Source organism: Martes martes (assembly GCF_963455335.1).
Source record: "Martes martes genome assembly, chromosome: 9".
In the NCBI taxonomy this organism is placed as follows: domain Eukaryota; kingdom Metazoa; phylum Chordata; class Mammalia; order Carnivora; family Mustelidae; genus Martes; species Martes martes.
The window spans coordinates 82,151,439-82,175,434 of record NC_137896.1 but is presented as its reverse complement, the minus strand read 5'-3'; the positions used below and the strand labels follow the sequence as shown (position 1 = coordinate 82,175,434).

At 38.0% G+C, this 23,996-nt stretch overlaps 1 protein-coding gene across 1 annotated transcript in view; it reads left to right on the top strand.

Annotated features, from left to right (window-relative positions):
• Nucleotides 1–5,217: 5,217 nt before the first annotated feature.
• RAB1A (RAB1A, member RAS oncogene family) overlaps nucleotides 5,218–23,996 on the top strand; it is a 31,793-nt gene continuing 13,014 nt past the window's right edge. The window contains exons 1-2 of the mRNA XM_080813029.1: nucleotides 5,218–5,617; nucleotides 22,152–22,224. Of these exons, the coding sequence (XP_080669155.1) occupies nucleotides 5,595–5,617; nucleotides 22,152–22,224 (96 nt within the window). The 5' untranslated portion in view covers nucleotides 5,218–5,594. The remainder of the gene's footprint in view (nucleotides 5,618–22,151; nucleotides 22,225–23,996) is intronic.

Sequence of the window (23,996 nt, the reverse complement as noted above, 5' to 3'; positions counted from 1 at the left end):
AATCTTTAAGGAATTCACTACTGCTTTGGAATATAACTTGAAGTCTGAAATTGTGACAATGCCAGCTTTGTCTTTCTTTTTCAAGATTGCCTTGGCTATTTGGGGTCTTTTGTGGTTTCATACAAATTTAAGACTGCTTTGGTTATGTGAAAAATGCTGCTGGTATTTTGATAGAGATTGCATTAAATCTGAAGATAGCTTTGGGTAGGATAGACATTTTAACAGTATTTGTTCTTCCAACCCATGAACATGGAATGTCTTTACATTTCTTTGTGTCATCTTGAATTTCATTCATCAGTGTTTTACGGTTTTCAGAGTATAAATCTTTCACCTCTTTGTTAGGTTTATTCCTAGATATTTTACTGTTTTTGCTGCAATTGTAAATGGGATTATTTTCTTAATTTCACCTTCTGCTGCTTCATTATTGGTGTATATGAATGGAACAGATTTCTGTAGATTGATTTTGGATCCTGCAACTTTACTGAATTCATTTCTTAGTTCTAATAATTTTTTGGTGGCGCCTTTAGGGTTTTCTGAATTTGTCTTCGACAGTCTTGTGTGTGTGTTTGTGTGTGTGTGTGTGTGTGTTTGTGTATGTGTGTGTGCTGTTTCAGAAAGAGGGCAATTTCTGGTCTTTCCAGTACTTCTACACCAGGGCAACTTTAACTCTGCCCTCAAACTGCACAGTCTTCCACCTGTACCTCTCTCCAAGGCCTTTCTCTTCTGTTCTCTGACTTTAACTGGGGCCTTGGTTTCCATGCTGGCAGGTAAATTGGATGTTTCTGGGTCACTTTTAGCACCCCCCTTCTACCCTCCACACCTTCAGGTTCTACATCTTGCTCTCTGGAATCTTCCTTCCTTTCCATTCTGGATGCAACTACTCTACGTCAGGACATCGGTCTCTTGCCTAAGTGAATCTAATTACCTTTTAACTAATCTTCCTACTTCCAGTCACCAGAGAACTCCAAAGTGCTTCTTTTAAAACACTGACATACATACATACATACATACATACAAACACAAAACACTGAGCTGATCACTTTCCTTCTCAGAACTTTTCTTGGCTCTCTCCATGACCTATTGAACAAAGCTGAAACTCCTTAGAAGGCATTTGGGGCCCTCCTTACCTTACCTTAACCTAAACATCTCCTACTTTATCTACCATGGAACCTGTGATCTCTGTTCCTTAAATACATGTGTATCCACACTTCTAGGGTTATGCTCACGTTGTTTTATCATTCTGGGATGTAAGGCTCCCTTTTCCCCATTTCTGCCAATGACCAATATTTTACTTTTTTCAAGGCCTAATTCAAATATCACTTCCTTCATGAAAGCATTCCTAATAGGTTTTTTTCTTATTTCTTTTCAGTGTTCCAGCATTCATTGTTTATGCACCACACCCAGTGTGTGCCCTCCTTAATAATACCCACCACCAGGCTCACACAACCCCCCACCCACCTCCCCTCCCAAACCCTCAGTTTGTTTCTCAGAGTCCATAGTCTCTCATGGTTCATCTCCCCCTCCAATTTCCCCCAACTCACTTCTCTTCTCCATCTCCCCATGTCCTCCGTGTTATTCCTTATGCTCCACAAGTAAGCAAAACCATATGATAACTGACTCTCTCTGCTTGACTTATTTCACTTAGCATAAGCTCTTCCAGTCCCAGCCATGTTGATACAAAAGTTGAATATTCGTCCTTTCTGATGGAGGTATAATACTCCATAGTATAGGAGGAGGAGTCAAGATGGCGGAGAAGTAGCAGGCTGAGACGACATCGGGTAGCAGGAGATCAGCTAGATAGCTTATCTAACCATTGTGAACACCTACAAATCCAACGGGAAATCGAAGAGAAGAAGAGCAACAATTCCAGAAACAGAAAATCGATCACTTTCTGAAAGATGAATGGATAAAGAAGATGTGGTATATATACACAATGGAATACTATGCAGCCATCAAAAGACATGAAATCTTGCTATTTGTGACGACGTGGATGGAACTAGAAGGTATCATGCTTAACGAAATAAGTCAATCGGAGAAAGACAACTATCATATGATCTCTTTGATATGAGGAAGTGGAGATGCAAGGCGGGGGGGGTTGGGGGGAGGTAGGAAAAGAAAAAATGAAAAGATGGGATTGGGAGGGAGACAAACCATAAAAGACTCAATCTCAAGAAACAGACTGAGGGTTGCGGGGGGAGGGGGGACAGGAGAGGGTGGTGGGGAAATGGACATTGGGGAGGGTATGGGCTATGATGAGTTCTGTGAAATGTGTAAACCTGACGATTCACAGACCTGTACCCCTGGGGATAAAAATACATTATATGTTTATTAAAATAAAAAAATTAAAAAAAAATACTCCATAGTATATATGGACCATATCTTCTTTATCCATTTGTCCATTGAAGGGCATCTTGGTTCTTTCCACAGTTTGGCAACTGTGGCCATTGCTGCTATGAATATTGGGGTACAGATGGTCCTTCTTTTCACTACATCTGTATCTTTGGGGTAAATATCCAATAGTACAATTGCAGGGTCATAGAGAAGCTCTATTTTTAATTTCTTAAGGAAATCTCCACAGTTTTCCAAAGTGGCTGCACCGACTTGCATTCCCACCAATAGTGTAATATTCCCACCAATAGTTTCTCCATAGCCTCTCCAACATTCCTAATAGTTTGAATTAGAATTGTCTCATTCCTCTGTATCAGCTCATATCTTTTATTTGAAAGTCAGGTTTATAATTGAGGTATAATATATATACAGCAAAATTCACCCCTTTCAGGTATATAGTTCTATGAGTTTTGATAAGCAAAATATGTAGTTGAGTAACTAGCCATCGCCACAATGAAGTTATACAATATTTTAGAGAAACCAAAAAGTTCCATTGTGTCTCTTTGTAGACAATTCCCTCTTCCCATTCCTAGTTCCTGGCAATCACCAATCTGATTTTTGTCCCTATACACTTCATATCATTTAAATGTATTTTTGCATTTTCCCCTACAGGCCTTGCAGACAGAGAGCTGTAATCACTCACCTTTGTATTGTTCATGGTTCTAAGTACAAGTTCCAGACACACTTATTACATACCAGGTCATAAATAATTGATAAATGAAAAAAGGAAGAAAAGGAAGAATGGCAGACCAGAAGAAAGGAAAGAAGAAAAAAGAAATGAAGAAAAGAATGAGCCAAAGAATAAATAGACAAACAGCCCTAGGAAAATTCTGATTCAGCGATGGGGCAGCCAACAGAATAAATGCTAGTTTAATGAATTATTCTGAGTTATTAATCTGAACTACAAAAACAGTTATTCTTAAAAACCTAAACATAAAATATATTGAAGTTTGAATCAGCAAAACTGACACACTAGGTTTGGGGAGGAAATCTTAATGTGAATGACATAAGTTGTACTAGCAGGTAGGAAAGGACCATCCACCACTCCCAGGCTAAGCTGCCTCTGATCTCCTCACATATCACACCACCATTACCAAGATACGAAATGTTCAGTTCTTGGTACATAGCACATGCATTTAAAACTTCCAGGGGAGTTAAGGGAAGGAGAAAGGTAATGTTAAGTGCCCCAAAGTAATGGTGTTTTATGCTTTGTACTGTTTTATTTAATTCTTACAACTACTCTCTCATTGAACTTAAAAGTAATTAGGAGGTAACTCTTTATTGGGAAAGGAAATAGATAATTAAAGAAGGTTTAGTGGGTACTTCCTAAAGGGAGAGACAAGTTAACAAACCATTTTTTATTTCAGGGTAAGTTCTTTGGAGATTCTGAGTTTTTCTTCTGTGAAATCACAGTAAGCAAGAAGGGACAAGAGTCCAGAGTAATAAATTTTTTTGAGGGGGGGGGATGTCTGTCATTGATCCATTCAGAGTACTTCTGGTGTGGTGACCATATTCATTTCAGAAGCCAGTATCATGTGAAGGAATGCTAGTGTGCTGTTTGATGAGGTTGTCAACAAAGGCACATGGTGGAATTTGGGGGTTGAGTATAGTTACTAAGTGGGTAATAATAACTGCTTTCTTTCTATATTATAGTGTCATGAGAATTTAAAGTGATTTTGCAATCACTCTTGGGAGACAATTTCTTGGTTCTTAGGATAAGTTGGAAGATAAACTTTGGACAATGTATTATACTATGCCCTCTGCAATTAAATAACCCAAGATAATATGTTAACGTTTAGTGGAGATTTAAATTCCTGAGCTGATTAAAGAGAGTTAACACTATTTGGTTTTATACATGTTATTGCTCCCGTAGTTTCTAGGCACTAGGTAGTGATGAATTGCTTCTTTCCCTTGCTTATTATTTTTCAATCTTGCAGAACAGCTCAGCATTAAATAACTAAAATTACAGTTCAACTTGAGGCCTGGGACCAGGGCAGGAAGATCTTAAATTTCTGGCTGACTTCGCACTGCATCGCTTCCCCGAAAAGTGGAGCCATTAAAAACTGTGGGTTCATGATGGAAGTGCTTTTTCAGGAAGAGAAATTTGGCTATGTGTGCAAAGGGTCTGGGGCAGAGAAGAGAGGCAGCCTCCATTCGGAGGCTCCTGTAATATCGAGGCTGAGGTGATTAGAGCCGCGTGGGAAAGGGAATGGTAAAAAATGAAAACAGAAATTGGTAGTGTGGTCTGTGGCCAACACTGGACGATGACCAGATCCAGTGGGGTTGGGTGAGTAAGGAAGAGAACTGCAAGAACAGCTTCGTGTTCCCCAGAGGCCTGAAATTCTCCACAGAGGCCCCTCGACTCCTCTTCCGTCCTTAGTCCTTATCGTCGACGTCCTGGGATCCGCAGGAAAGCTCAAGCTTCAGGCTGGCTCACAGGCGGAAGGACCCGCCGGCGTATACTCCAGCCGGCCTTCCTTCCCCGCCTCTGCTATCAGGCTGTCCCTTGATTTCTACCCATCTCTTCTCACCCTTCGGAGTCCCCAGATCACCCCCCGCCCCCCCTCACCCCCCCCCGCCGCCGCAACCTCAGTTCGTGGCCGACACCGCCCTCTGTCCCTCCCCTCCCCCTCCCCCTCGGGGCGCTGACTCGCCCTGCTGCCACGTCTCACTGATGACATCACCAAGGCCGCTCGATCTTAGCCAATCCGCTAGGGGGAGTCCGAGCGAAGTCCTAGCCAGCGAGTCAGCGGGGCGGGGAGCAGGGAGGGGCAAGAGGGGGAGGTGAGAGAGTGGGGAATGGGGCGGGCGACAAGCTCTCAAATACGCATGCACCAGGGGTGCGGGGCTTGGCGGGAAGTTGAGTCCTGGCTGCCGTGCCGCACCGTAGGTCTTCAGCGCCCACTGGGTGTTCGAACTCTCTTTCCCGGCGTGCCGCGCGGTGCGGCCGCCCTCTGTGCTGTGTAAAGACCCCTTGGTTTAAGGCTTTCCTATTTCCTGGTTCGCCGGCGGCCATTTTGGGTGGAAGCGATAGCTGAGTGGCGGCGGCTGCTGATTGTGTTCTAAGGGGACGGAGTGGGGAAAGACGTTTGCTCTCCCGGAACAGCCTATATCATTCCTCTCCCTCGATTACCCGTGGCGTGAAGAGTCAGGGCGGCGGCTGCAGCAGCAAGGGCGGCGGTGGCGGCGGCGGCAGCTGCAGTGACATGTCCAGCATGAATCCCGAATAGTGAGTGCAGGAGAGCACCGGTCGGCTGGGTCCGTGGGCCAGCTTGGAGAAGCTTAAGGGGGGCGAGGAGGGCTGAGGCAGGGGTGGGAGCCTCGGCCGCGGTGAGGTGAGGGTCTTAGGGCAGGAGATGCTGGCGGCCGGGAGTCGGGCCCCATTGTCTGACGGAGAAGGGGCGACCAGGGGGAGGGGAGGGGTCGGGCCGGAGGGGTGAGCCGCCCGGGCCTGGACGGGTCAGGTTGAAGGCCTTGAGTGCCGGGCGGGTGCGGACGAGCAGTCTTTTGAGGGTGTTGGGGCGTTTGGGAGTCGGTGGTGGGGCGGTGGGAAGGGGTAGCTTCACGCGGAGGCAGTGACTTTTGAAGGAAGACTTGTTTTTAAGGGGAGAGGCTAGGGTGGGAGAGCTCTCCTAGAGGGCACTGTCAGACCCTGCGCCCGCACTCTGCGGAGCTGTCAGAATCGTCAGGATGGAAACCAGCTTTACTTGTAAATCTTGAGCTTGTTGGCTCTATTCTTTCACCCTTCCGGCCAGGTTGCAGGTAATATGGATGCTTTTCAGGACTGCGTGGGATTGAGGGGAATGAGTAGATGGTGAGAAGAGATTTTAAATTTTTAGTGTTTTTTAAGTTATTTCCTGGAGTTCTTCAAGAACTCAGGGGGCCCATTGCCTTCCTGAAAACCTGGACATTTGTGAGAATTTTTTTTTAGAGGACACTGAAGTCATTTTGTTTTCTGTAGGTCGAGAAATAACAACTAAGACTTAGGAACATTTTTCTGATATTATCAAATTAAAGGAAGACTGCTGTCAAGTTGAAAGAGAAACGAATGGGCTCTATGATCTCTAGGTTTTGGGTTACCTGCTTGAATGCTCAAAGATAGAGAGTGAGGTTCCATGACGTGTCATGAAAAGTTAATGCATTTCTTTTTCTTGCTTACTCAAGAAGTCACCACAGCATATGTGACACACCTGACACCTTTCCTGGGAATTGGTGTTCACTTTCCTTGGGAAGACTTCGTTGGGCTCTCCTTAATGGCCCTTTAAAATCTCCTTCAGTTTAGTATATAAATTAACGAATAATTGGAGATTTGATTAGTATGCCTCTTCAGCATCAGAAGGCTTTGAGGGAAAGAGGGAATACTTATTTTTAAAGTAAAAATCAGTATTTTAAAAGCTGAGTATATTTGCTCCTTTGGTCAGTTACTGCTAAACATTTCCCCTAAAAGGTCCACCCATCAGTTTAGCTGACTGTCATGTGTGTGTCACATGGCTCTTGCAAAATGCATTCTGTCTTCAAGTTTTGTAATATGGTGGTTTGATGCCGAAATGTCCCCCTTTGCACTAAACAGAAGCCACTGTATTTCATTAAAATTTTATGTACTTTAAGAAGTTGAGTGTTCTCATAGTGCCATATTTGCTATGCTGGCCCTTTTTAATTTCTTTATCAAGGACTCCGAGGACAGAGTTGGTTTTGCACGGTTAGGGAGATCAGGGAGGTCCCTAATTTGGTGGTTTTCCTGGCAGCAATAAAGTACATGGATTTGCCACTTGCGGAGACTTGTAAACCTCCTCTTTTCAGGGAGTTTCTTATATTTGCTACATATATATAGTACTATAAATAGATCTTTAGGATTAGTTGAGCAGAACCATGACAAATTAGCCTCTGAATTTGTTTCTCCTTTTGTAAAATAGGATAGTAGGAGTCGTTACTCCTATCAGGGTAGTTGTGAAATTCAAGTATAGGTAAAAAAAACACAAGAGCACTCTAGGTGGTATACGTCGTTATCATGTGTGACATTCCTATAGTGCTAGGATTTAGGAATATGATCCTTACCCTCAGGGAGTTTAAAATGGGCTATAGAAAATAGTTATATATGTCAGATACCAGTAGATCTAGTTTGTTCCACATGTGCGGGATGGATAGGAGCAACAAGATTTCAGAGAAGGATGGAGGGTTGTGGTTGGCCAGTTAGGTTCAGGAAAAATTTATAGAAAAGAAACTTCTGAGAGAATTATTAGCCATAGGTTTAGAGAAGTAGTAGGGAAATGAGGATTTTTCAAGGGGGAGGAAGGAAGACTTGTTAATAAATGGCAGTGATAGCAGTTTTTAAATAAAACCATGCCAAACCATCGGTTAGATTAATGACCTTAACAATCAAACCCAGAAATCATTTTTGTACTTGTTCTGCCATTGACTAGGCCAGTACCAGGCCTAATTCCAGACTGTGTCTATAAAATAGGAGTTTGGAAAAACCTTTGGGAGAGCATTACTGAAAATTATTTGGAGGGAAGGTGCTGGATATTTTATTGGAGAAGGTCACAAGGGCAATCAGCAGGCAGATTTTTAACAATGTGACCTCAGCAGTTTTTTCATTCTGTCTTTAATGAAGTTTGTTACCATCATAAAAGTAATTAGTGAAAAATTGGAAAATAGAGAAAAGAAGGAAAGAAATTCTTAGAGTCTTATCATTGAATACAGGTCTATTTACTTTAATACCTTGTTCTGAACTTTAAAATCTTAAATTTTTTCTTAAATTCAAACTTTCAATGGGTGAGTGCCTTTCATGATTCCATGATGTTGTCTTAATACCTATCATTTATAGCTATGTGTATGTTAGGTATATTATATATTATAATACATGTGTGTTATATCACACGCTTATATGCTAATGTGAAAGGGGGGGTAGTATACTAGATAATGTTTAAAAGTCCAATCTGAATGTTCATTGGTCTTGGTTATCATCTACTAATTTATTCCTTTTAGAAACATTTAAAACTGCTTCATGGGTGCCACTGAATTTAGTAATGAAAATGGGTTCTTGACAAAAGAGGTTTGGTTCTCTCAAAAGGAACAGGATTTTAGATTATTGGTTGACATAGGATTACTTATAGGTAGCTTTTTTATTGAATTTACTTTATGATCTTTAAATTGTAAGCTTGTTTTGGAGTTAGGATGATAAATACATCAGTCAAAGGTTAAATTTTAAGCTGTCCCTTTGACTACTTTCTGTGTTATTTGGCTAATAGGGAGAAATGACAACCCTGAGTTATCTTTATAGTAGAAATTAAGGGTAATGACTGATTTGTCTGAATTTCAAGTACAAACAAAAAGAAGAAGCAACTGAAAGTGAAATCTGAATAGTGGAAAGATGGAAAAGATCAGAGCTGTCATTTTTCTGGAGATCTGAAGAAAGATTTTGATTTTCTGAGCTAGATGGTGAAGCAGGCAGTGATTATTTCAGCACACTGATTGAGAAATGCTTAACATTATTCTCATTCCAGAAACATTTTTTCTAATACATAAGCTTTTAGTGGATTTTTTTAGTGTCAAAGAAATCATTTTGGCTACTTCATCTATAAGGAATGTGTTAATAAAGTACGTTTACCTATCATGGATATTCCATTTAACTATAATAGGAAGGACTGTAGTAGCCTACTTGGATCAACTGTAGTTCTTTAATGCAGAAAAATTTTATAGTAAATGCGTTGTTTTTGTTTTGTTTTGTTTTAAGATTTTATTTATTTGACAGAGATCACAAGTAGACAGAGAGGCAGGCAGAAGACAGAGAGGCAGGCAGAGAGAGGAGGAAGCAGGCTCCCTGCTGAGCAGAGAGCCTGATGCGGGGGCTCGATCCCAGGACCCTAGGATCATGACCTGAGCCAAAGGCAGAGGCTTTAACCCACTGAGCCACCCAGGCACCCCTGTTTTGTTTTTTAATATGGCTCTGGAGTGATGTTTAAGATTATGGCTCGGGGCGCCTGGGTGGCTCAGTAGGTTAGGCCTCTGCCTTTGGCTCAGGTCATGATCTCAGGGTCCTGGGATTGAGCCCCACATCGGGCTCTCTGCTCAGGGGAGAGCTCGCTTCCACCTCTCTCTCTGCCTGCCTCTCTGCCTACTTGTGATCTCTCTCTCTCTCTCTCTCTCTTTGGCAAATGAATAAGTAAAATCTTTAAAAAAAAAAAAAAAGATTATGGCTCAAGATTTAGTCAAGTCTTTTAAACTTTGCTCTTCTGTCATAGTAGACCTCAGGAACATTTGACTTTTTCCCTCCCCAGCAGTGTGCTTTGAATTAATTTGTTTTTTAAGGTAAGGATTTGAATGTAAAAGCAGCTTAATCAGTTTTGTTGTCTATGTGTCAGTATGATTTCATTAATAAGTATGTCATAATTGGCTGTCATAGAATTTTTATTTAGAACTTTTTTAATTAGAAAAGAAGCATAGGGCGCCTGGCTGGCTCAGTGGGTTAAGCCTCTGCGTGCAGCTCAGGTCATGATCCCAGGGTCCCGGGATCGAGTCCCGCATCGGGCTCTCTGCTCGGCAGGGAGCCTGCTTCCTCCTCTCTCTCTGCCTGCCTCTTTGCCTACTTGTGATCTCTGTCAAATAAATAAATAAAATCTTTAAAAAAAAAAAAAAAAAAAAAAAAAAAAAAAAAGAAAAGAAGCATAAATCAACTAAAAGTAAGTTGCCTTTTTGTTGGTTGTCTTGATGACGTTTTGGTGGTGTTGGTAGTGGTTTGAAAAATCCAGAAAATTTTAAGGAAGAATAATAACCGTATTCTCACCATAGGGTATATGATTTTTTAATGTCTGTAGAGAATCAGCAGGTATGATTCTTTGGGTAGTGTAAGTTTCTAGGAGCTCTATAGAATCTGCAGAATGAATCTTAAAAGAGCTTTGTGTGAATAGACGATCTTGTAAGATCATTTGAAGATGGTGGAAATTTTGCATTTAAAAATTTCTTTTTTCATAATTAAGTTAAAATGAGATTTGACACTTTCTTACATATTCCAAATAAAATTTTTAATGTTTAAAAAATAATAAAGATGGAAGAGCTTCAGAATCAGATGTTCTCTTGACAACTCTTTGACTTTTGAAGAGAATTTTGCTTTATAAGTAATTTTATGTCTTAGTTCAGTCTTTTTAATTTTGGAAGCATCTTAGTAATTTGTGGTCTAACATTTTGTTATATTCACATCCTTTTAGCAGTCCCTTGTGTACATGTGTTTTCTTGGCCACTTTTGACTATAAGTTTAGGATAGTTTTGCTATTTGTAGTTGTAATAATTTCATTTTTAATAATTAATAGATTCTTTTTGCTAATGTTATCTACTTTTGTCTCTAATATATGAAAATATTTAAGGTCTAATAAAATCCTTTTTAAAGTTTTTGAGTTTTGAGTTTTAAAGATTTTTATTTATTTATTTGACAAGAGATCACAAGTAGGCAGAGAGGCAGGCAGAGAGAGAGGAGGAAGCCAGCTTCCTGCTGAGCAGAGAGCCCGATGTGGGGCTTGATCCCAGAACCCTGGGATCATGACCTGAGCGGAAGGCAGAGGCTTTAACCCACTGAGCCACCCAGGGGCCCGGAGATTTTTTTAAGATTTGCTAAAAAATACTTTGTTTCAAGATGAAAATAAACAAAAAATGGGTATAGGATGCCAGCGCAAGAGATATTTTAGATGTGTCACTTACAGTTTTTTTACCACTCTGTCTGAACTCAATTTTGGAGTTTTAGTAATAGAGTTAGGCAAAAAGCCTTTTTTTTTTTTTTTTTTTTTTTTAAATCTTGCAGGGAGAAGGGAGTGGTCAGACTATTCCACTGTTTTCCTGTAGAAGGTGGAGCTGATACTGCTTCTTTGATGTCTACAATAGAATTTAGGGAAGAACCCCTAGGTCTTCGCTTTTCTTTGGAACTGCTCTGTGTTTCAGTTTATAAAATGGTAATGGTGGGGTGATATTTGAAAAAAAAAAAAAATAATAGTCTTGAGGAGCAAGAGAACAAGTGTTGGTGTGTTGACTGACTTTAATAATTAAAGAAATTAAAGAAATGGGGGTACAAAGGAGAAGTAGGAAATGAAGCTTTCCTTGGTAATTTTGTGACTGGTTGGCTCAGGTGGCCAGAACACTCAGCTTCATTAAATCCAAGGTTGTGATAGGTTCTGATTAAGTTTACTCTGTTCCTGTTTGTGGACTCCTAATTATGACAAGAAGTGTTATAAGTAAGTGCCTTTGCTCACATGTGGAAACACCATTTTTTAATAGTAGCTAGTATTTAACGAGTGCTTACTCTGTGTGCTAGCTGCTTGGCATAAGGTCTTTACATAGGGTATTTAATGCAGTCTGCCCTTCAAACTAGTGAGCTTTACAAATGAAGTTGAATGAATGATGTAATTGAAGTTTTCCAAGAACAGTGATGGATTCAGCTTGTCTGAATGTATTTCCTTTGAATAACAATAGCACTTAAATGGAATTATTGTCATTTCCACTCTGCCTATAGATATTTTCCAACAACTTGATTGAGGGTAATTATTCTTTTTTAAAGTTTTTATTTTAATGCTAGTTTCTTAACAGTGTTATATTAGTTTCAGGTGTACAATATGGTAATTCAACACTTTCATACATCACCTGGTGCTCATCACAACAAATTCACTCCTTAATCCCCATCACCTATCTCACCCATCCCCCACTCCCCTCCCTTCTGGTAACCATCAGTTTGTTTTCTATATTTAAATATATTTCTATATTTAAGAACCCTTTCTTGATTTGTTTCTTATTTTTTTTCCTTTGCTTGTTTGTTTTGTTTTTACATTCCACATGAATGAAATCATATGGTATTTGTCTTTCTCTGATTGACTTACTTTGCTTAGCATTATACTTTAGCTCCATCCATGTTGTTGCAAATGGCAAGGTTTCATTCTTTTTTTATGGCTGAATAAAATTCCATTACATATAAATTCATATTTTATATATCTTTTGTCCATTCATCAATCGATGATCACTTGGGCTGCTTCCTTATCTTGGCTATTACAAATACTGCTATAAACATAGGGGTGCATGTATCCCTTTGAATTAGTGTTCTTGTATTCTTTGGATATATAGGGCAGTTACTCTTAACCCATTTATGGTTATGTACTCCTAGGAGCATTTGATAAACTCTGTCAACCTGTTCCTTTTATGCATACATGCTCATACATTTTGCATAAAAGTGCAAACCTGAAAATGACAATTTAATTCAAAATCTGGTATTCTGAACTAACTAGTTTTAAAATGTGAGATGTGTTTGGGCATGCTTTATTTTGATGACCTATTCTTTCTTTTTTTAAAATGCTACCTTTCTGTTTCTCATTAAGTTTTTAATATATGAACCTTGTTTTCCAAGTACCTTGTTTTCCAAGTTCTCCAAGAGCCTTGAAACGGAGGCATACTAACTTCACAGACCATTAGCGTTTCATGAAGAGCAATAATAGGTCATCTCTTTAGTATCTTTGCTACCTCAGAATGCATATGGATGTAGTTAGAATAAATGCCTAACCAAGTTTAATACAGTCTTGAGCTTTTGATGGAACTTATAAAAATAGTTGAATAGCTAGGTTTACGAAAGGACATTTGAAGCAGCTTTGTGAAATACATGCTGTGGGTAGTTATTTAGTGCTCTATTTGTAGATTGGTAGCACCTGTCTTCATGAGGAGCAGTTGGTTCATCGCTTACTAAAAGGTAATGAAGTCTGAACTCTAAAATTTACCATGCTTTTTGAGCTGAGCTAACTTATTCTCTACTAATGCAAATGTTCTAAGTTAATTTAAACAGTAAATCACACTTTTCTTTATATTTGGTCAGGTCCTGTGTGCCAGTTCGTAGATGGTTTGATTTCATTCTGATAGGTTTTTATATGTATGATTTAACTTACTGACATTTTTATCGTCTAAGTATATAAAATAAATCATTGAAGGAAAGTGGTGTGATAAAAAACAGCATTTGGAGTTACAAACCCTAGGTTTAAGTTCAGACCGCCACTTACCTCTGCAAGTTATTTGTGATTTTTGAGCCTGTTTCTTTATCCAAAACATGTGATTAGTACCACTTCAGTTCTGAGTCTCCAGAGTAAACTGTACAGTACTATGCAGATGTTATTTGACATGTATAATCTAATAAAGGATGTTAGAATATATGTAAATGGCCAGTGGTTTCAGTTTTAAAGCTTTTCTCACACATGATTAATCATCACACAATTATGTCTGTTTTTGTCTAACAGTTTTTTCAATACAGATTTTTAAAAAATCTTCCAGTAAATGCATATATATATGTGTGTATACACACTGCACACACATGCACACACACTCAGAGTTAATTTAATCTTAGAAGAAAGCTTGATAAAGAAAACAGCCAACCCTTTCCCTGTCACCAGTAAAGATTATGCTAAGGGTTGGGGGGTTTTGTTGTGTTTTTTTGATTATGAAACATGGACTCTGCTCCCAGGTCCTTACCAATTAGTTAAGAACATGACTCATGCTCAGACAAGTATAATCAGTATCATAGCATTAGCACAGACTAAATCTTGTGATACTTTGAAAGAACAGAGTGGCAAAATAGTGCAAAAGATTCAGAGAAAAGGCCTGTGATTTCTATTATTAACGGAAGGTTTGATTTAGCTGGAGAGTAACAGAGCACTGTTGAGCAGCAGGATTTTCCAGAACCCTTGGTGCTAGTAGTGGGATGTGGTCAACAACTAAGAATTTGAGTTGTTACCACCAGCCATAAATTTTATGTATGTATATTCTTTCTCTCAGTCCCATGAAGAAATAGTGTCCTAGTTTTACAGATGGGGAAACAGAGGCAGAGAAGAGTTAAATGGCTTGCCTAAGGGCTTTCAGAGTAAATAGCAGAATTGGAATTTTAACTCAAGGGCCTGTGATTTCACAGTCGTAGTATGTTGTTTCTAATTTAGTGTGTGTGCTTAACTCCAGGAATTTAAAATTTGAGCCAGTTAATTAAGTGACTAACATTTCTGTGGTCAGTTTGTTTTAAAATTCATGATTAGAGAGATCTTTTTAGAAATGTTAAGGGTTTGTGAAGTACATGCTATAAGGTACATATTATGGTCTTTGATTTTCTTCACATCTTGTGCTGGGTTGATATTTAAAGCTTCTTTAGGCTTGAAGTTATTATTGCATCCACTCTCAGTTTTTCTACCCTCCTGCCTGTTCTTGAATATTGACACTTGGGGCCTAAGAAGTCATGGATATCTTTCTGTGAATAAAAGCAGGTGAAGCAGAGAACTTTCTTTCTTTTGCTGGAGAGGGAACAATTGCTGCAGACCCTGTTACTCTTTTATGTGTTACTAGGCTTTGGGAGTTGTGACTGGTGTGATCATAGTACTTAACAACTGTTAGTTGCATAATTTTTAAACTTTCGCTTTAGATTTCAGTAGTGAACTCATGATATTTTGTCAGCTATTTGAATAGAAGCTTGGATAAATAGCTTCAAAGTTTTTGTCAAAGCACTTGAAGGTTTTCATCAAGTTACCTTGCAGTTTGGAGAAGGGAAGAATAATAATAATAATAGCTACTTATTGTGCTCCTGTATTGTGACAGATATCGTGCTATAGGTTTTAGAGGCATTATTCCTAAATATTTCTAATGCCTGATTATTTCTTATTACTTCTATTCCTGACAAGAAGCTTAACTGGATGATAGAGGGTACTAATGGAATTTCTTACAGATGAGGAAATTGAGGCTCATGGTGGGGAATGAGTACCTTGCCTCAAGATCTGACAGCCAGTATGTGATGGAGTCTGGATTCAAATACAGGTCTTCCCAGCTCTAAAACCCACACAGGCTTTGAGAGATAGAAGAGGTAGAGGATAACACACCTCCTCCCTGCCGTAGTTTTCAGCAAATACTTGTTACATAGGTTGTGAGACCATCTATCTACTTTCTTGTCCACTTGAATGACTTGGGACTTCTTTAGCACTACCAAACTTTCCTTCACTTTCTGAATTCCTGCTTCAAATTTTTAGAACACTGTTCTAAACAGAGCTAAAATGGAACCTGGAAAAAGTGATTGTCTCTAAATATCAAAAATGTGTAACCTTTAGGAGTAGGTTATGGGGACAGTTTTTAAAGAATTGCTTGGCTATTTCCTTAAATTTGGAGGAATGGCTCTTGATTCAGATTCTCAGATTCTTGATAATTGATTATTTTGACTGTTTGTTTTGACTAACAGACTGCTTTTGTCCATAGCTGGAGGTTTATTTTATTTAGTGTAACCCTCAAAGTAATTAATACGTGCTTTATAAAATTCAAACAACGTAGAAACATGTGAAGGAACGAAAAGTTCTTACCTCTTTTCTCCAGCCTGATGGTCAGTTTTGAATTCTTTTCTGTGGAGCATACTTAAAATGAGTGAGTAAGAAAAGTGGGTGTTAGTCACAATTAACTGCAGCCCAAAATTTTAATTAATCATTCTATACCCCAAAGTCTAATAGTGTATAGTTTAATAGTGAATTAAAATTTGGCCACTGTGTCATGATATCATAGTCATAATTTTGTTTTAGATTTTATTTGTTTGACAGAGAGAATGACAGCGAGAAAGGGAACACAAGCAGGGGGAGTGGAAGAGGGAGAACTGCGGGAAGCCTAATGCGGGGCTCAATCCCAGTACTCTGGGACCATGACCTGAGCTGAAGGCAGACGCTTAACCAGTGAGCCACACAGGCGCCCTCTTTTAAATTTTATATGTGAACTTAGTTTTAGGCTATTCTCAAGTATGATATTTATAAAAAGGTAAAAATAACATGATTCCCATCATGCAAGTGAATTTGCAGATAAAAAACAAATTTACTTTCCACTGAACTTTTGAAAATAGTAGGCCTTTTCTAAGGTATATTATAGGTGATGTTATGAAATTTGTATTTTGAGAGTACTGTGTGGATAAAAACAACTTTATGTTATAGTCCTGTTTTACTTTTGTCTTTTCTTCCTTCCAAAGGTTGGGGTGATGAAAGTTTGTTAATGTCAGTCAGTTTTCCTTTATAAAATATCCACTAACAAGTGAACTGTATCTGATAAATTTTATTTCATAAAAGAAGGAAAAAATGTTTTTCATTTAACCCAGAAAGTTGATTTCATATACTTTTGACTGTATTGGGAATGTGCCAGTGCTATCTGCTTATAACCTCAATCCTACTCTCTACCTACTTAGAAATCATTTCTGTTATGACAGTTACACTGAACAAATTTGCAAAGGTGTTAAGTCTTTGAAAAGCCCTCTAATTAACACTTTTTCCTCCTCAACAATTTTTTTGTTATAGGAGTAATAAGAGCTTACTGCAGACTTTGAAAAAAGTATAAAAAAGAAAATATCAATTGTAATCCTAAAATTTAGAAGTATCCATTTCCCCCCCATATTTTTTATGTATGTGAAAATAAAAAAAAATAAACATGTGAAATGGGTTATACTAAATAAAATGTAATTATTTCACATCAGAGTGTTTCACATAAAGTCTTTTTAAAGATTTTAGAATTTCCAGTAGCATTTTATTTTACTTTATTTTTTTAAGATATTATTTATTTGCCGGAGAGACAGAGAGCACAAGTAAGCAGAGCAGCAGGCAGAGGGAGAAAGAGACGCAGGCTCTCCGCTGAGCAGGGAGCCTGATGCGGGGCTCAATCCCAGGACTCTGGAATCGTGACCTGAGCTGAACCACCCAGGTGCCCCACCAGTAGCATTTTAGATTCAGACATAAGCAGATTAATGCCTTACTACATATTTTATGTATGCAGTTTGGTAACTTCATGAGAAGGAAACCATTTTACCTAAGTACAGTTTTGAACCAAAGTTTATTTTAGTAACTTTTTTTTTTTAAAGATTTTATTTATTTATTTGACAGAGAGAGATTACAAGTAGGCAGAGAGGCAGGCAGAGAGAGAGAGGAGGAAGCAGGCTCCCTGTGGAGCAGAGAGCCCGATGCGGGGCTCGATACCAGGACCCTGAGATCATGACCTGAGCTGAAGGCAGAGGCTTAACCCACTGAGCCACCCAGGCGCCCCTATTTTAGTAACTTTTTAAAAGTACAATGCTTCATACTCCCGCAGTAGCGTCTTTTTTAAAGGTACAGAAAATTTTCTGTTAGTGCTTGCATGCAAAAATGATAGAGGTATCAAGATTATGTCCAGATCTTACATAATGGAAATAAAGAATCTCCAATGTTGCTAAAATAGACCATGAATTGAATTACAGGAGAAACTGATAGCAAAAAATTTTTCACTTGGTTTATTTTTGATGCCCCACAATCTAGTTGTTAAAGGCTGTTAATTTCCCCAAATCTACCCCTTTCTGTCTAGCCTTAATCTATGTTAGTCTTACCTTAACTTTCTTAGCTTTCTCACTAATCGTTTCCTCTTTAAATTAAAATGTATTATTTACTTGTGTTGTTCCAGGTTCAAGCAGCTCATAAGAATTTTCTCTGAAAATAAAAATACATGTTCCTCAAAAGCAGCTGTTAAGATTTTACTTTATGGATTATTGCAGATTTATGATTTGTTGATTTAACTTGAGAAAACACAAAATACGTGTCTCTTTAAAAAAGATCAGGAGCTAACTTTTCAAAGAGATTTTTGTTTTGTACCCATTTAACTAATGTCCTCATACTTTGTTTTTTTAAAACCTTTTTATTTTGAAATAGATTTATAGAAGAGTTGTAAAAATAATACAGAGAATTCCTGTATACCCTTTACCTAGCTTCCTCTAATATTAACATCTTTCATACCAAGGTACATTTATCAAAATTAAGAAATTAACATCGATACATTATTAACTAAACTATAGACTTTTATTACAGTTTCTTCAGTTTTTTTTTTTTTTTAATGTCGATTTTCGTTTGCAGAATCTAGTCCAGGATGCCATATTGTATTTAGTTGTCCTATGTGTTAGTGTCCATCAGTCTGTGAGTTTCTCAGTCTGTTTTTCATGGTCTTGACACTTCTGAAGCGTCCTTTAGGTATTTTGCAGAATGTCCTTCAATTTGGATTTGTCTGATGTTTTCTCATAATTGGACTGGGGTTATGGACTTTGGGAAAGATACTGTAGAGGTGAAGCACTCTACTCACTACATCATATCAGAGTGTACATGATATCAATATGACTTATTCTTGGTGATACCTTAATCACTTAGTTAAGGTGGTATCTGTCAGGTTTCTCCATTGTAAAGTTACCGTATTTCCCTTTCCGTATGCTTAGAAAGCAGTCATTAAGAGCCCACACTCAACAAAATGGAATTAAGTCCAGTTCAAACAATTGGTGGGCATACATTAAAGCCACCACTGCAGTAAATATTTGGGGGGACATACTTTGAGGCCATGTAAATATCCTGTTTTTCCTTAAAGTTTCATTCACAACTTTCAGCATTCACCAGTGGATTTTGCCTTCAGCAGTTCTTACTGTGGTGATCTATTGAGATGAGTTTCTACTTCTCTACACATGTTATTTAGACTCCTGTAAGGAAGATCGGTCTCTTCTCCCATTTATTTATTTAATAATTGATAGCAGTGTGAATTCATGGATGTTTATTTTATTCTTTGGCTTATAACCCAGTACATGGTTGTTTATTTTGTGGCTCTAGTTATTCTGCCTTGACCAATGATAGAACTTTCATGTTGGCTTCTGTGTCTTTTTGACATGCTATGTCCCCATCTATTTTTTTCACCTAGTTTTATCCAAAATGTTAATCAGTGATGGCTGTAGATCTTCTTTAGTTATATTTCACAATGAAAGAGACCTGATTAAAAATGCAAAATTAAAATTTCTCTGATCTGTTAGCATGTGCTTTGTAAAAGGCACAATGCTTGATTTTGGATACACAGAATAAGTCAGTTTATCTTCACACTCATAGACAGATATGTCAGCCATGAAAGTGGGGAAAAGTAGATTCCAGAATACTGAGGGGGAGAAAATATTCACTGTCATAGTAAATTAGACATGAAAAAGACTAGAGGAGGTGGCGCCTGGGTGGCTCAGTGGGTTAAGCCTCTGCCTTTGGCTCAGGTCATGATCTCAGGGTCCAGGGGTCGAGCCCTGTATTGGGCTCTCTGCTCAGCGGGGAGCCTGCTTCCTCCTCTCTCTCTGCCTGCCTCTTTGCCTACTTGTGATTTCTCTGTCAAATAAATAAATAAAATCTTAAAGGAAAGAAAAGAAAAAGACTAGAGGAAGTTCTCATTTGAGAACAGTGAGTAGGATTTACTAGAAAATCTAAAGTAGAAGAGTGTTATTAAAATTGTGACTATATATTTCTAAACTGGAATAATCCAGTTTTTTCATTTAGGTCAAATTATATTGTAGACTAATCCAAGATCTTGGGGAATAGAGGAAGAATACATTTAAAGTCTCACCATTTGCTAAATTATTCTTGACTCTATACCGGAATTCTCACCTTGTGCTCTCTATTTTTAGGTTTGCATATTTTTGTCAACATTTTTACTGTGTTATTTTATAAATTATAGTTAGAGAATATTATTAAGCAGTCTCAAATCTCTGAATTCTCTTGAACATTCAGAATATTAATAACTTAGAAATAAGGTACTACAGTAATAGGTAATTGTATTTTATTACTATTTTTTTGGTGGTGGGTAATTTTAAATGTCCCAATACAAGTTACATGCTCTTGATCACAGTTTCCAGGTATGTTTATTCAACAAGAGGAAGAAGTCTGTGAGACTGATTTTGTTTCCCATTCCCCTTCGTGTCTCTTATGTTAGTAAAGCTGATTGTTTGGGAGAGAACAAAGTAGTCTTTAGCAATAATTATCTCATTGCAAAGAAGAGGGCACAACTCTTCATATTACTTATAATAGTTGTGAACCTTAAATTATCAGAAATTCATAAATAATTTATAATAACATCATTAAAGTTAAAAAGAATGTGATAATTGAAAAAGTTGATTTTTAGAAAATTGACTATTAATTTAACCATAATGTAATTTGTAACACACTTACTAGGAAGCATTCCTGTTGTTGTTTCCCAGCCTCATGGTTACTCTGAAATAGAGAAGTTGATCTTTAAGGTAATGAATGATACCTCAGGCACATTTGTGGCCCAGTGCTGTCCTTTATTGTAATGGGTTACAGTATGGCCGATTCAGGGGGTGTTTTTTGGATGTCTGGCACAGTGCTCTGGGAGATTGGTTAATTCAGGGCATTAGTTCTTTCTAAATTTCTGTTAAAAATGAAGTAACTATAGTAGTATTAATGGTGAGATCAGTCTTGCTAACATGAAATGTAATTTGTTAACATGTACCGTGTACTCATTGCCAGTGTTCAGTGTTCATCATTCTTAAGAATTTATTTAGTCTAAGGAGTGTGTCAATAGTACTAAAGTCAGCAGCTTTATTGGCCAATAAAAGTTGTTTGGTATTAGGTATTTATTAAGGGTAAATTTTATAATTATTATCTGCTTCCCCTCCTTTTTTCTTTAGGATCTCAAACTGGAAAGGATGTTAGTTATTTAGTTCATCCTGTGCTTCACTCCCCTTCCTAATGACTTGTTTAAAAGCTTCTTATTTCCTTCTGTGACTTATTTTGTTGCTGACAAGGGCACTTTGGATTTTTTTTAATTCTTTTTTTTTCTCCCAGATATAATTAGGCGTAATAAGTGTATTAAAATAACTTGGTAACCCTAGAAATTTTTAAGTAATATGTATCTCTGTGTAAACTTAGGTAGCAGTTGATGAATATCCACAGAGATAATCACTGATGAAAGTTTTATATCTTGCTTACATTTAAATAGTGATAATTGTCATCTAAATTTAAATTGTGAGTGATATTTAGGTTTCATCTTAAGTTAAAGTATCTTTTTTTTTTTTTAATGGCAAAGGACAAAACTGAAAATCATGAACAGGTTTCCTTTAAAAATCTGTAAATTCTGGGGCTTTGGGTCCTTTTGAAATTACTTAAAAGAATACATAGCAGTGGTCCAAGTTGAAAAGGATCTCTGAGGGACTCCTTGGGAGGCTGTGGGCAGTATGTTGTCTTTAGGTCCAGGAAGCAGTCCTGCTCCTGGAAGGAATCCCTGGGGCTGGTTTTTGAGTTAGGCCTGGGAGGTTAATGTACATAAATAGAGCCTAGTTTTCAGAAGAAAGCTTTAATACAGACTTAGAAAGTTGGTAAAGTTGTATGTTTATGTAAACAGCATTTGATTTTACCACATCTCAAGTCTAAAATATTTTTAATACAGGTTTTCAGAAGTTAAAAGATCCTTTTTTTTCTTCTTTTTTTTAATGGGGAGAATTCCAGGTACATGCTAGGAAAGGATCATTAAAAGCCCCTACATAGGATTACCATGAAATAATGATCTGGTCTATGGAATTTGAAATTCCATAAATTTTTGGAATTTATGTTTCATTGACAAGAACAATGGAAAGTTAACTCCCTATATTCTAATACTGCAGAGGAGTGGACTTTATTTAGCATAAGTCTCTTGGGCTCTCCAGGCATATGCATTACTTGTATTTTCTCTCATTCTCTCCTTGGAAGTAGAAGTTCATTGATCTCAAGAGATCATGGGTGGCATTGCTTATCTTACTTTTGCAAAAATTCTGTCATGTTCAGTGATTCATGAAAAGGGCTTCTGCTGTTGGTTGCAGTTTGGGCTTCTAAAGGCATTCATGGGCCTTTTAGAGGTCCTCAAGTGATCTGTTACCGGCCATATTTTTGTTGTAGAACTTACAGTGTAGTATGCTTTTTATTAATGTGATCTTCTTTTTCTTTTTGCAGTGATTATTTATTCAAGTTACTTCTGATTGGCGACTCTGGGGTTGGAAAGTCTTGCCTCCTTCTTAGGTTTGCAGTAAGTTGAAATTGAAATGCCTTTAAAGAAATTAATGCTGTGTGTGTTTTCTAGGTAGATCATCAAACCATTTTATTCAGAATTAAGTAGTTCTTCCAGAATTTATATATTTAAAAGCCTCCAAGTGTATGTTCCCAATAATATCTTGGACTCTTAAGTAGAAGAAATGCTGTTGCTTTTAAAAAGAAGTTCAGCAAAGCATGATTATAAAGTTACAATGTCTGATACTCTTGGTAGAGTTCAGTTAGTTGCCCTGTATTTAAGTGACTGGATGAAAAATGAATTGTCAAGTAAAATTTTAGTAGAATAAAAGAAAAAGCAGGGCCTGGTAGACTTTTTTTTTCCCTGACAGTGGCGTAGTGTTTTATATGCTACAGTTTACAAACAGGTGTATAACTTTAAACCTACTGAATAGACTCCACAGCCGCCTTCATAGCTGCCTTCAAATTTAGCCTGTTTTCCTTCTCACTGTCTAGGTTATTGGTTCTCAGAGTATGGACCCTTGGGGATAATCAAGACTTTCTCAGAGGGTCCGTGAGATTAAAACTTATATCTTAATAATACTAAGCCATTAGCATTTACTAAGTACTTACTTAGTACTAAGACAAAGATGTTTGCCTCTGTCACTGTTGATATCTGCTCTGATGCTGCAGGTGCAGTGGTGGGTAAAACTGCTGGTGTCTCAGCACCACGGTAAGGCAGCGCTAAGTGCTGAACTGTATGTGTAGGCACCGTACTTACCTGTATTTATTCATGGGGCGGGCGGGTGTTTTCACTTCAGAGTGTCTGATGAGAACAGTAAAAATGATTAATTTTTAAACATCTTGATCCTTGAGTGTTCTTTTTAACATGTTCTGTGTGAAAAAAATGAGGAGTGCGTATAAAGCACTTGTACTGCACACTGAAGTATGTTGATTGCCTTGAGGAAAGTAAAAGCACTTACATCCCTGAGTGAGCCGAACTAGCTGCTTTTTCCATTTTTTAAATTTGTTTCTTTTTTGTTTTATTTGAAAGAACAACTGACAAACTGTAGTTATGTAGAATTTGGTGGCATTGGGCAGATATTTTCTCAAATGAACTGAGACTCATTTCAAGGAAAAAATCTGATAGCATTTGCTGCCAGTAATAAAATTGAAGCTTTCAAGGGAAGATTAGAAGTTTAGAAAACTTAAAATTCACCACTGTGAGCTTGATAGCATGTCAGATACTTATTGTGACTTTTCTGATGAGTGACCATATTAATGAATATCATTAAAAATATACATAATTCTGGGGCGCCTGGGTGGCTCAGTGGGTTAAACCTCTGCCTTTGGCTCAGGTCATGATCTCAGGGTCCTGGGATCAAGCCCCGCATTAGGCTGTCTGCTCAGCAGCCCCCTCCCCCCCCACCTACTTGTGATCTATCAAATAAATAAATAAAATCTTTATTAAAAAATGAAATTAAAAATACCTAATTTTTAAAAAAGATTTTATTTATTTATTTGACAGAGAGCACAAGCAGGGAGAGCAGCAGAGGGAGAGGGAGAAGCAGGCTCTCTGCTTAGCGGGGGCCTAATGCAGCTTTGATCCCAGGACCCTGGGATCATGACCTGAGTCGAAGGCAGTTACTTAACTGGCTGAGCCACCCAGGCCCCCCTAAAAATATATATAATTGTATCATATGTAACAGCTAGTGAAACCAAGGAACTACTAGAATGAAACATAGGCGGCTCATAATCTTGTGTGAAAATACTTTCTAACATGGAAACATATCAGGAAAGGATTGTTAAATT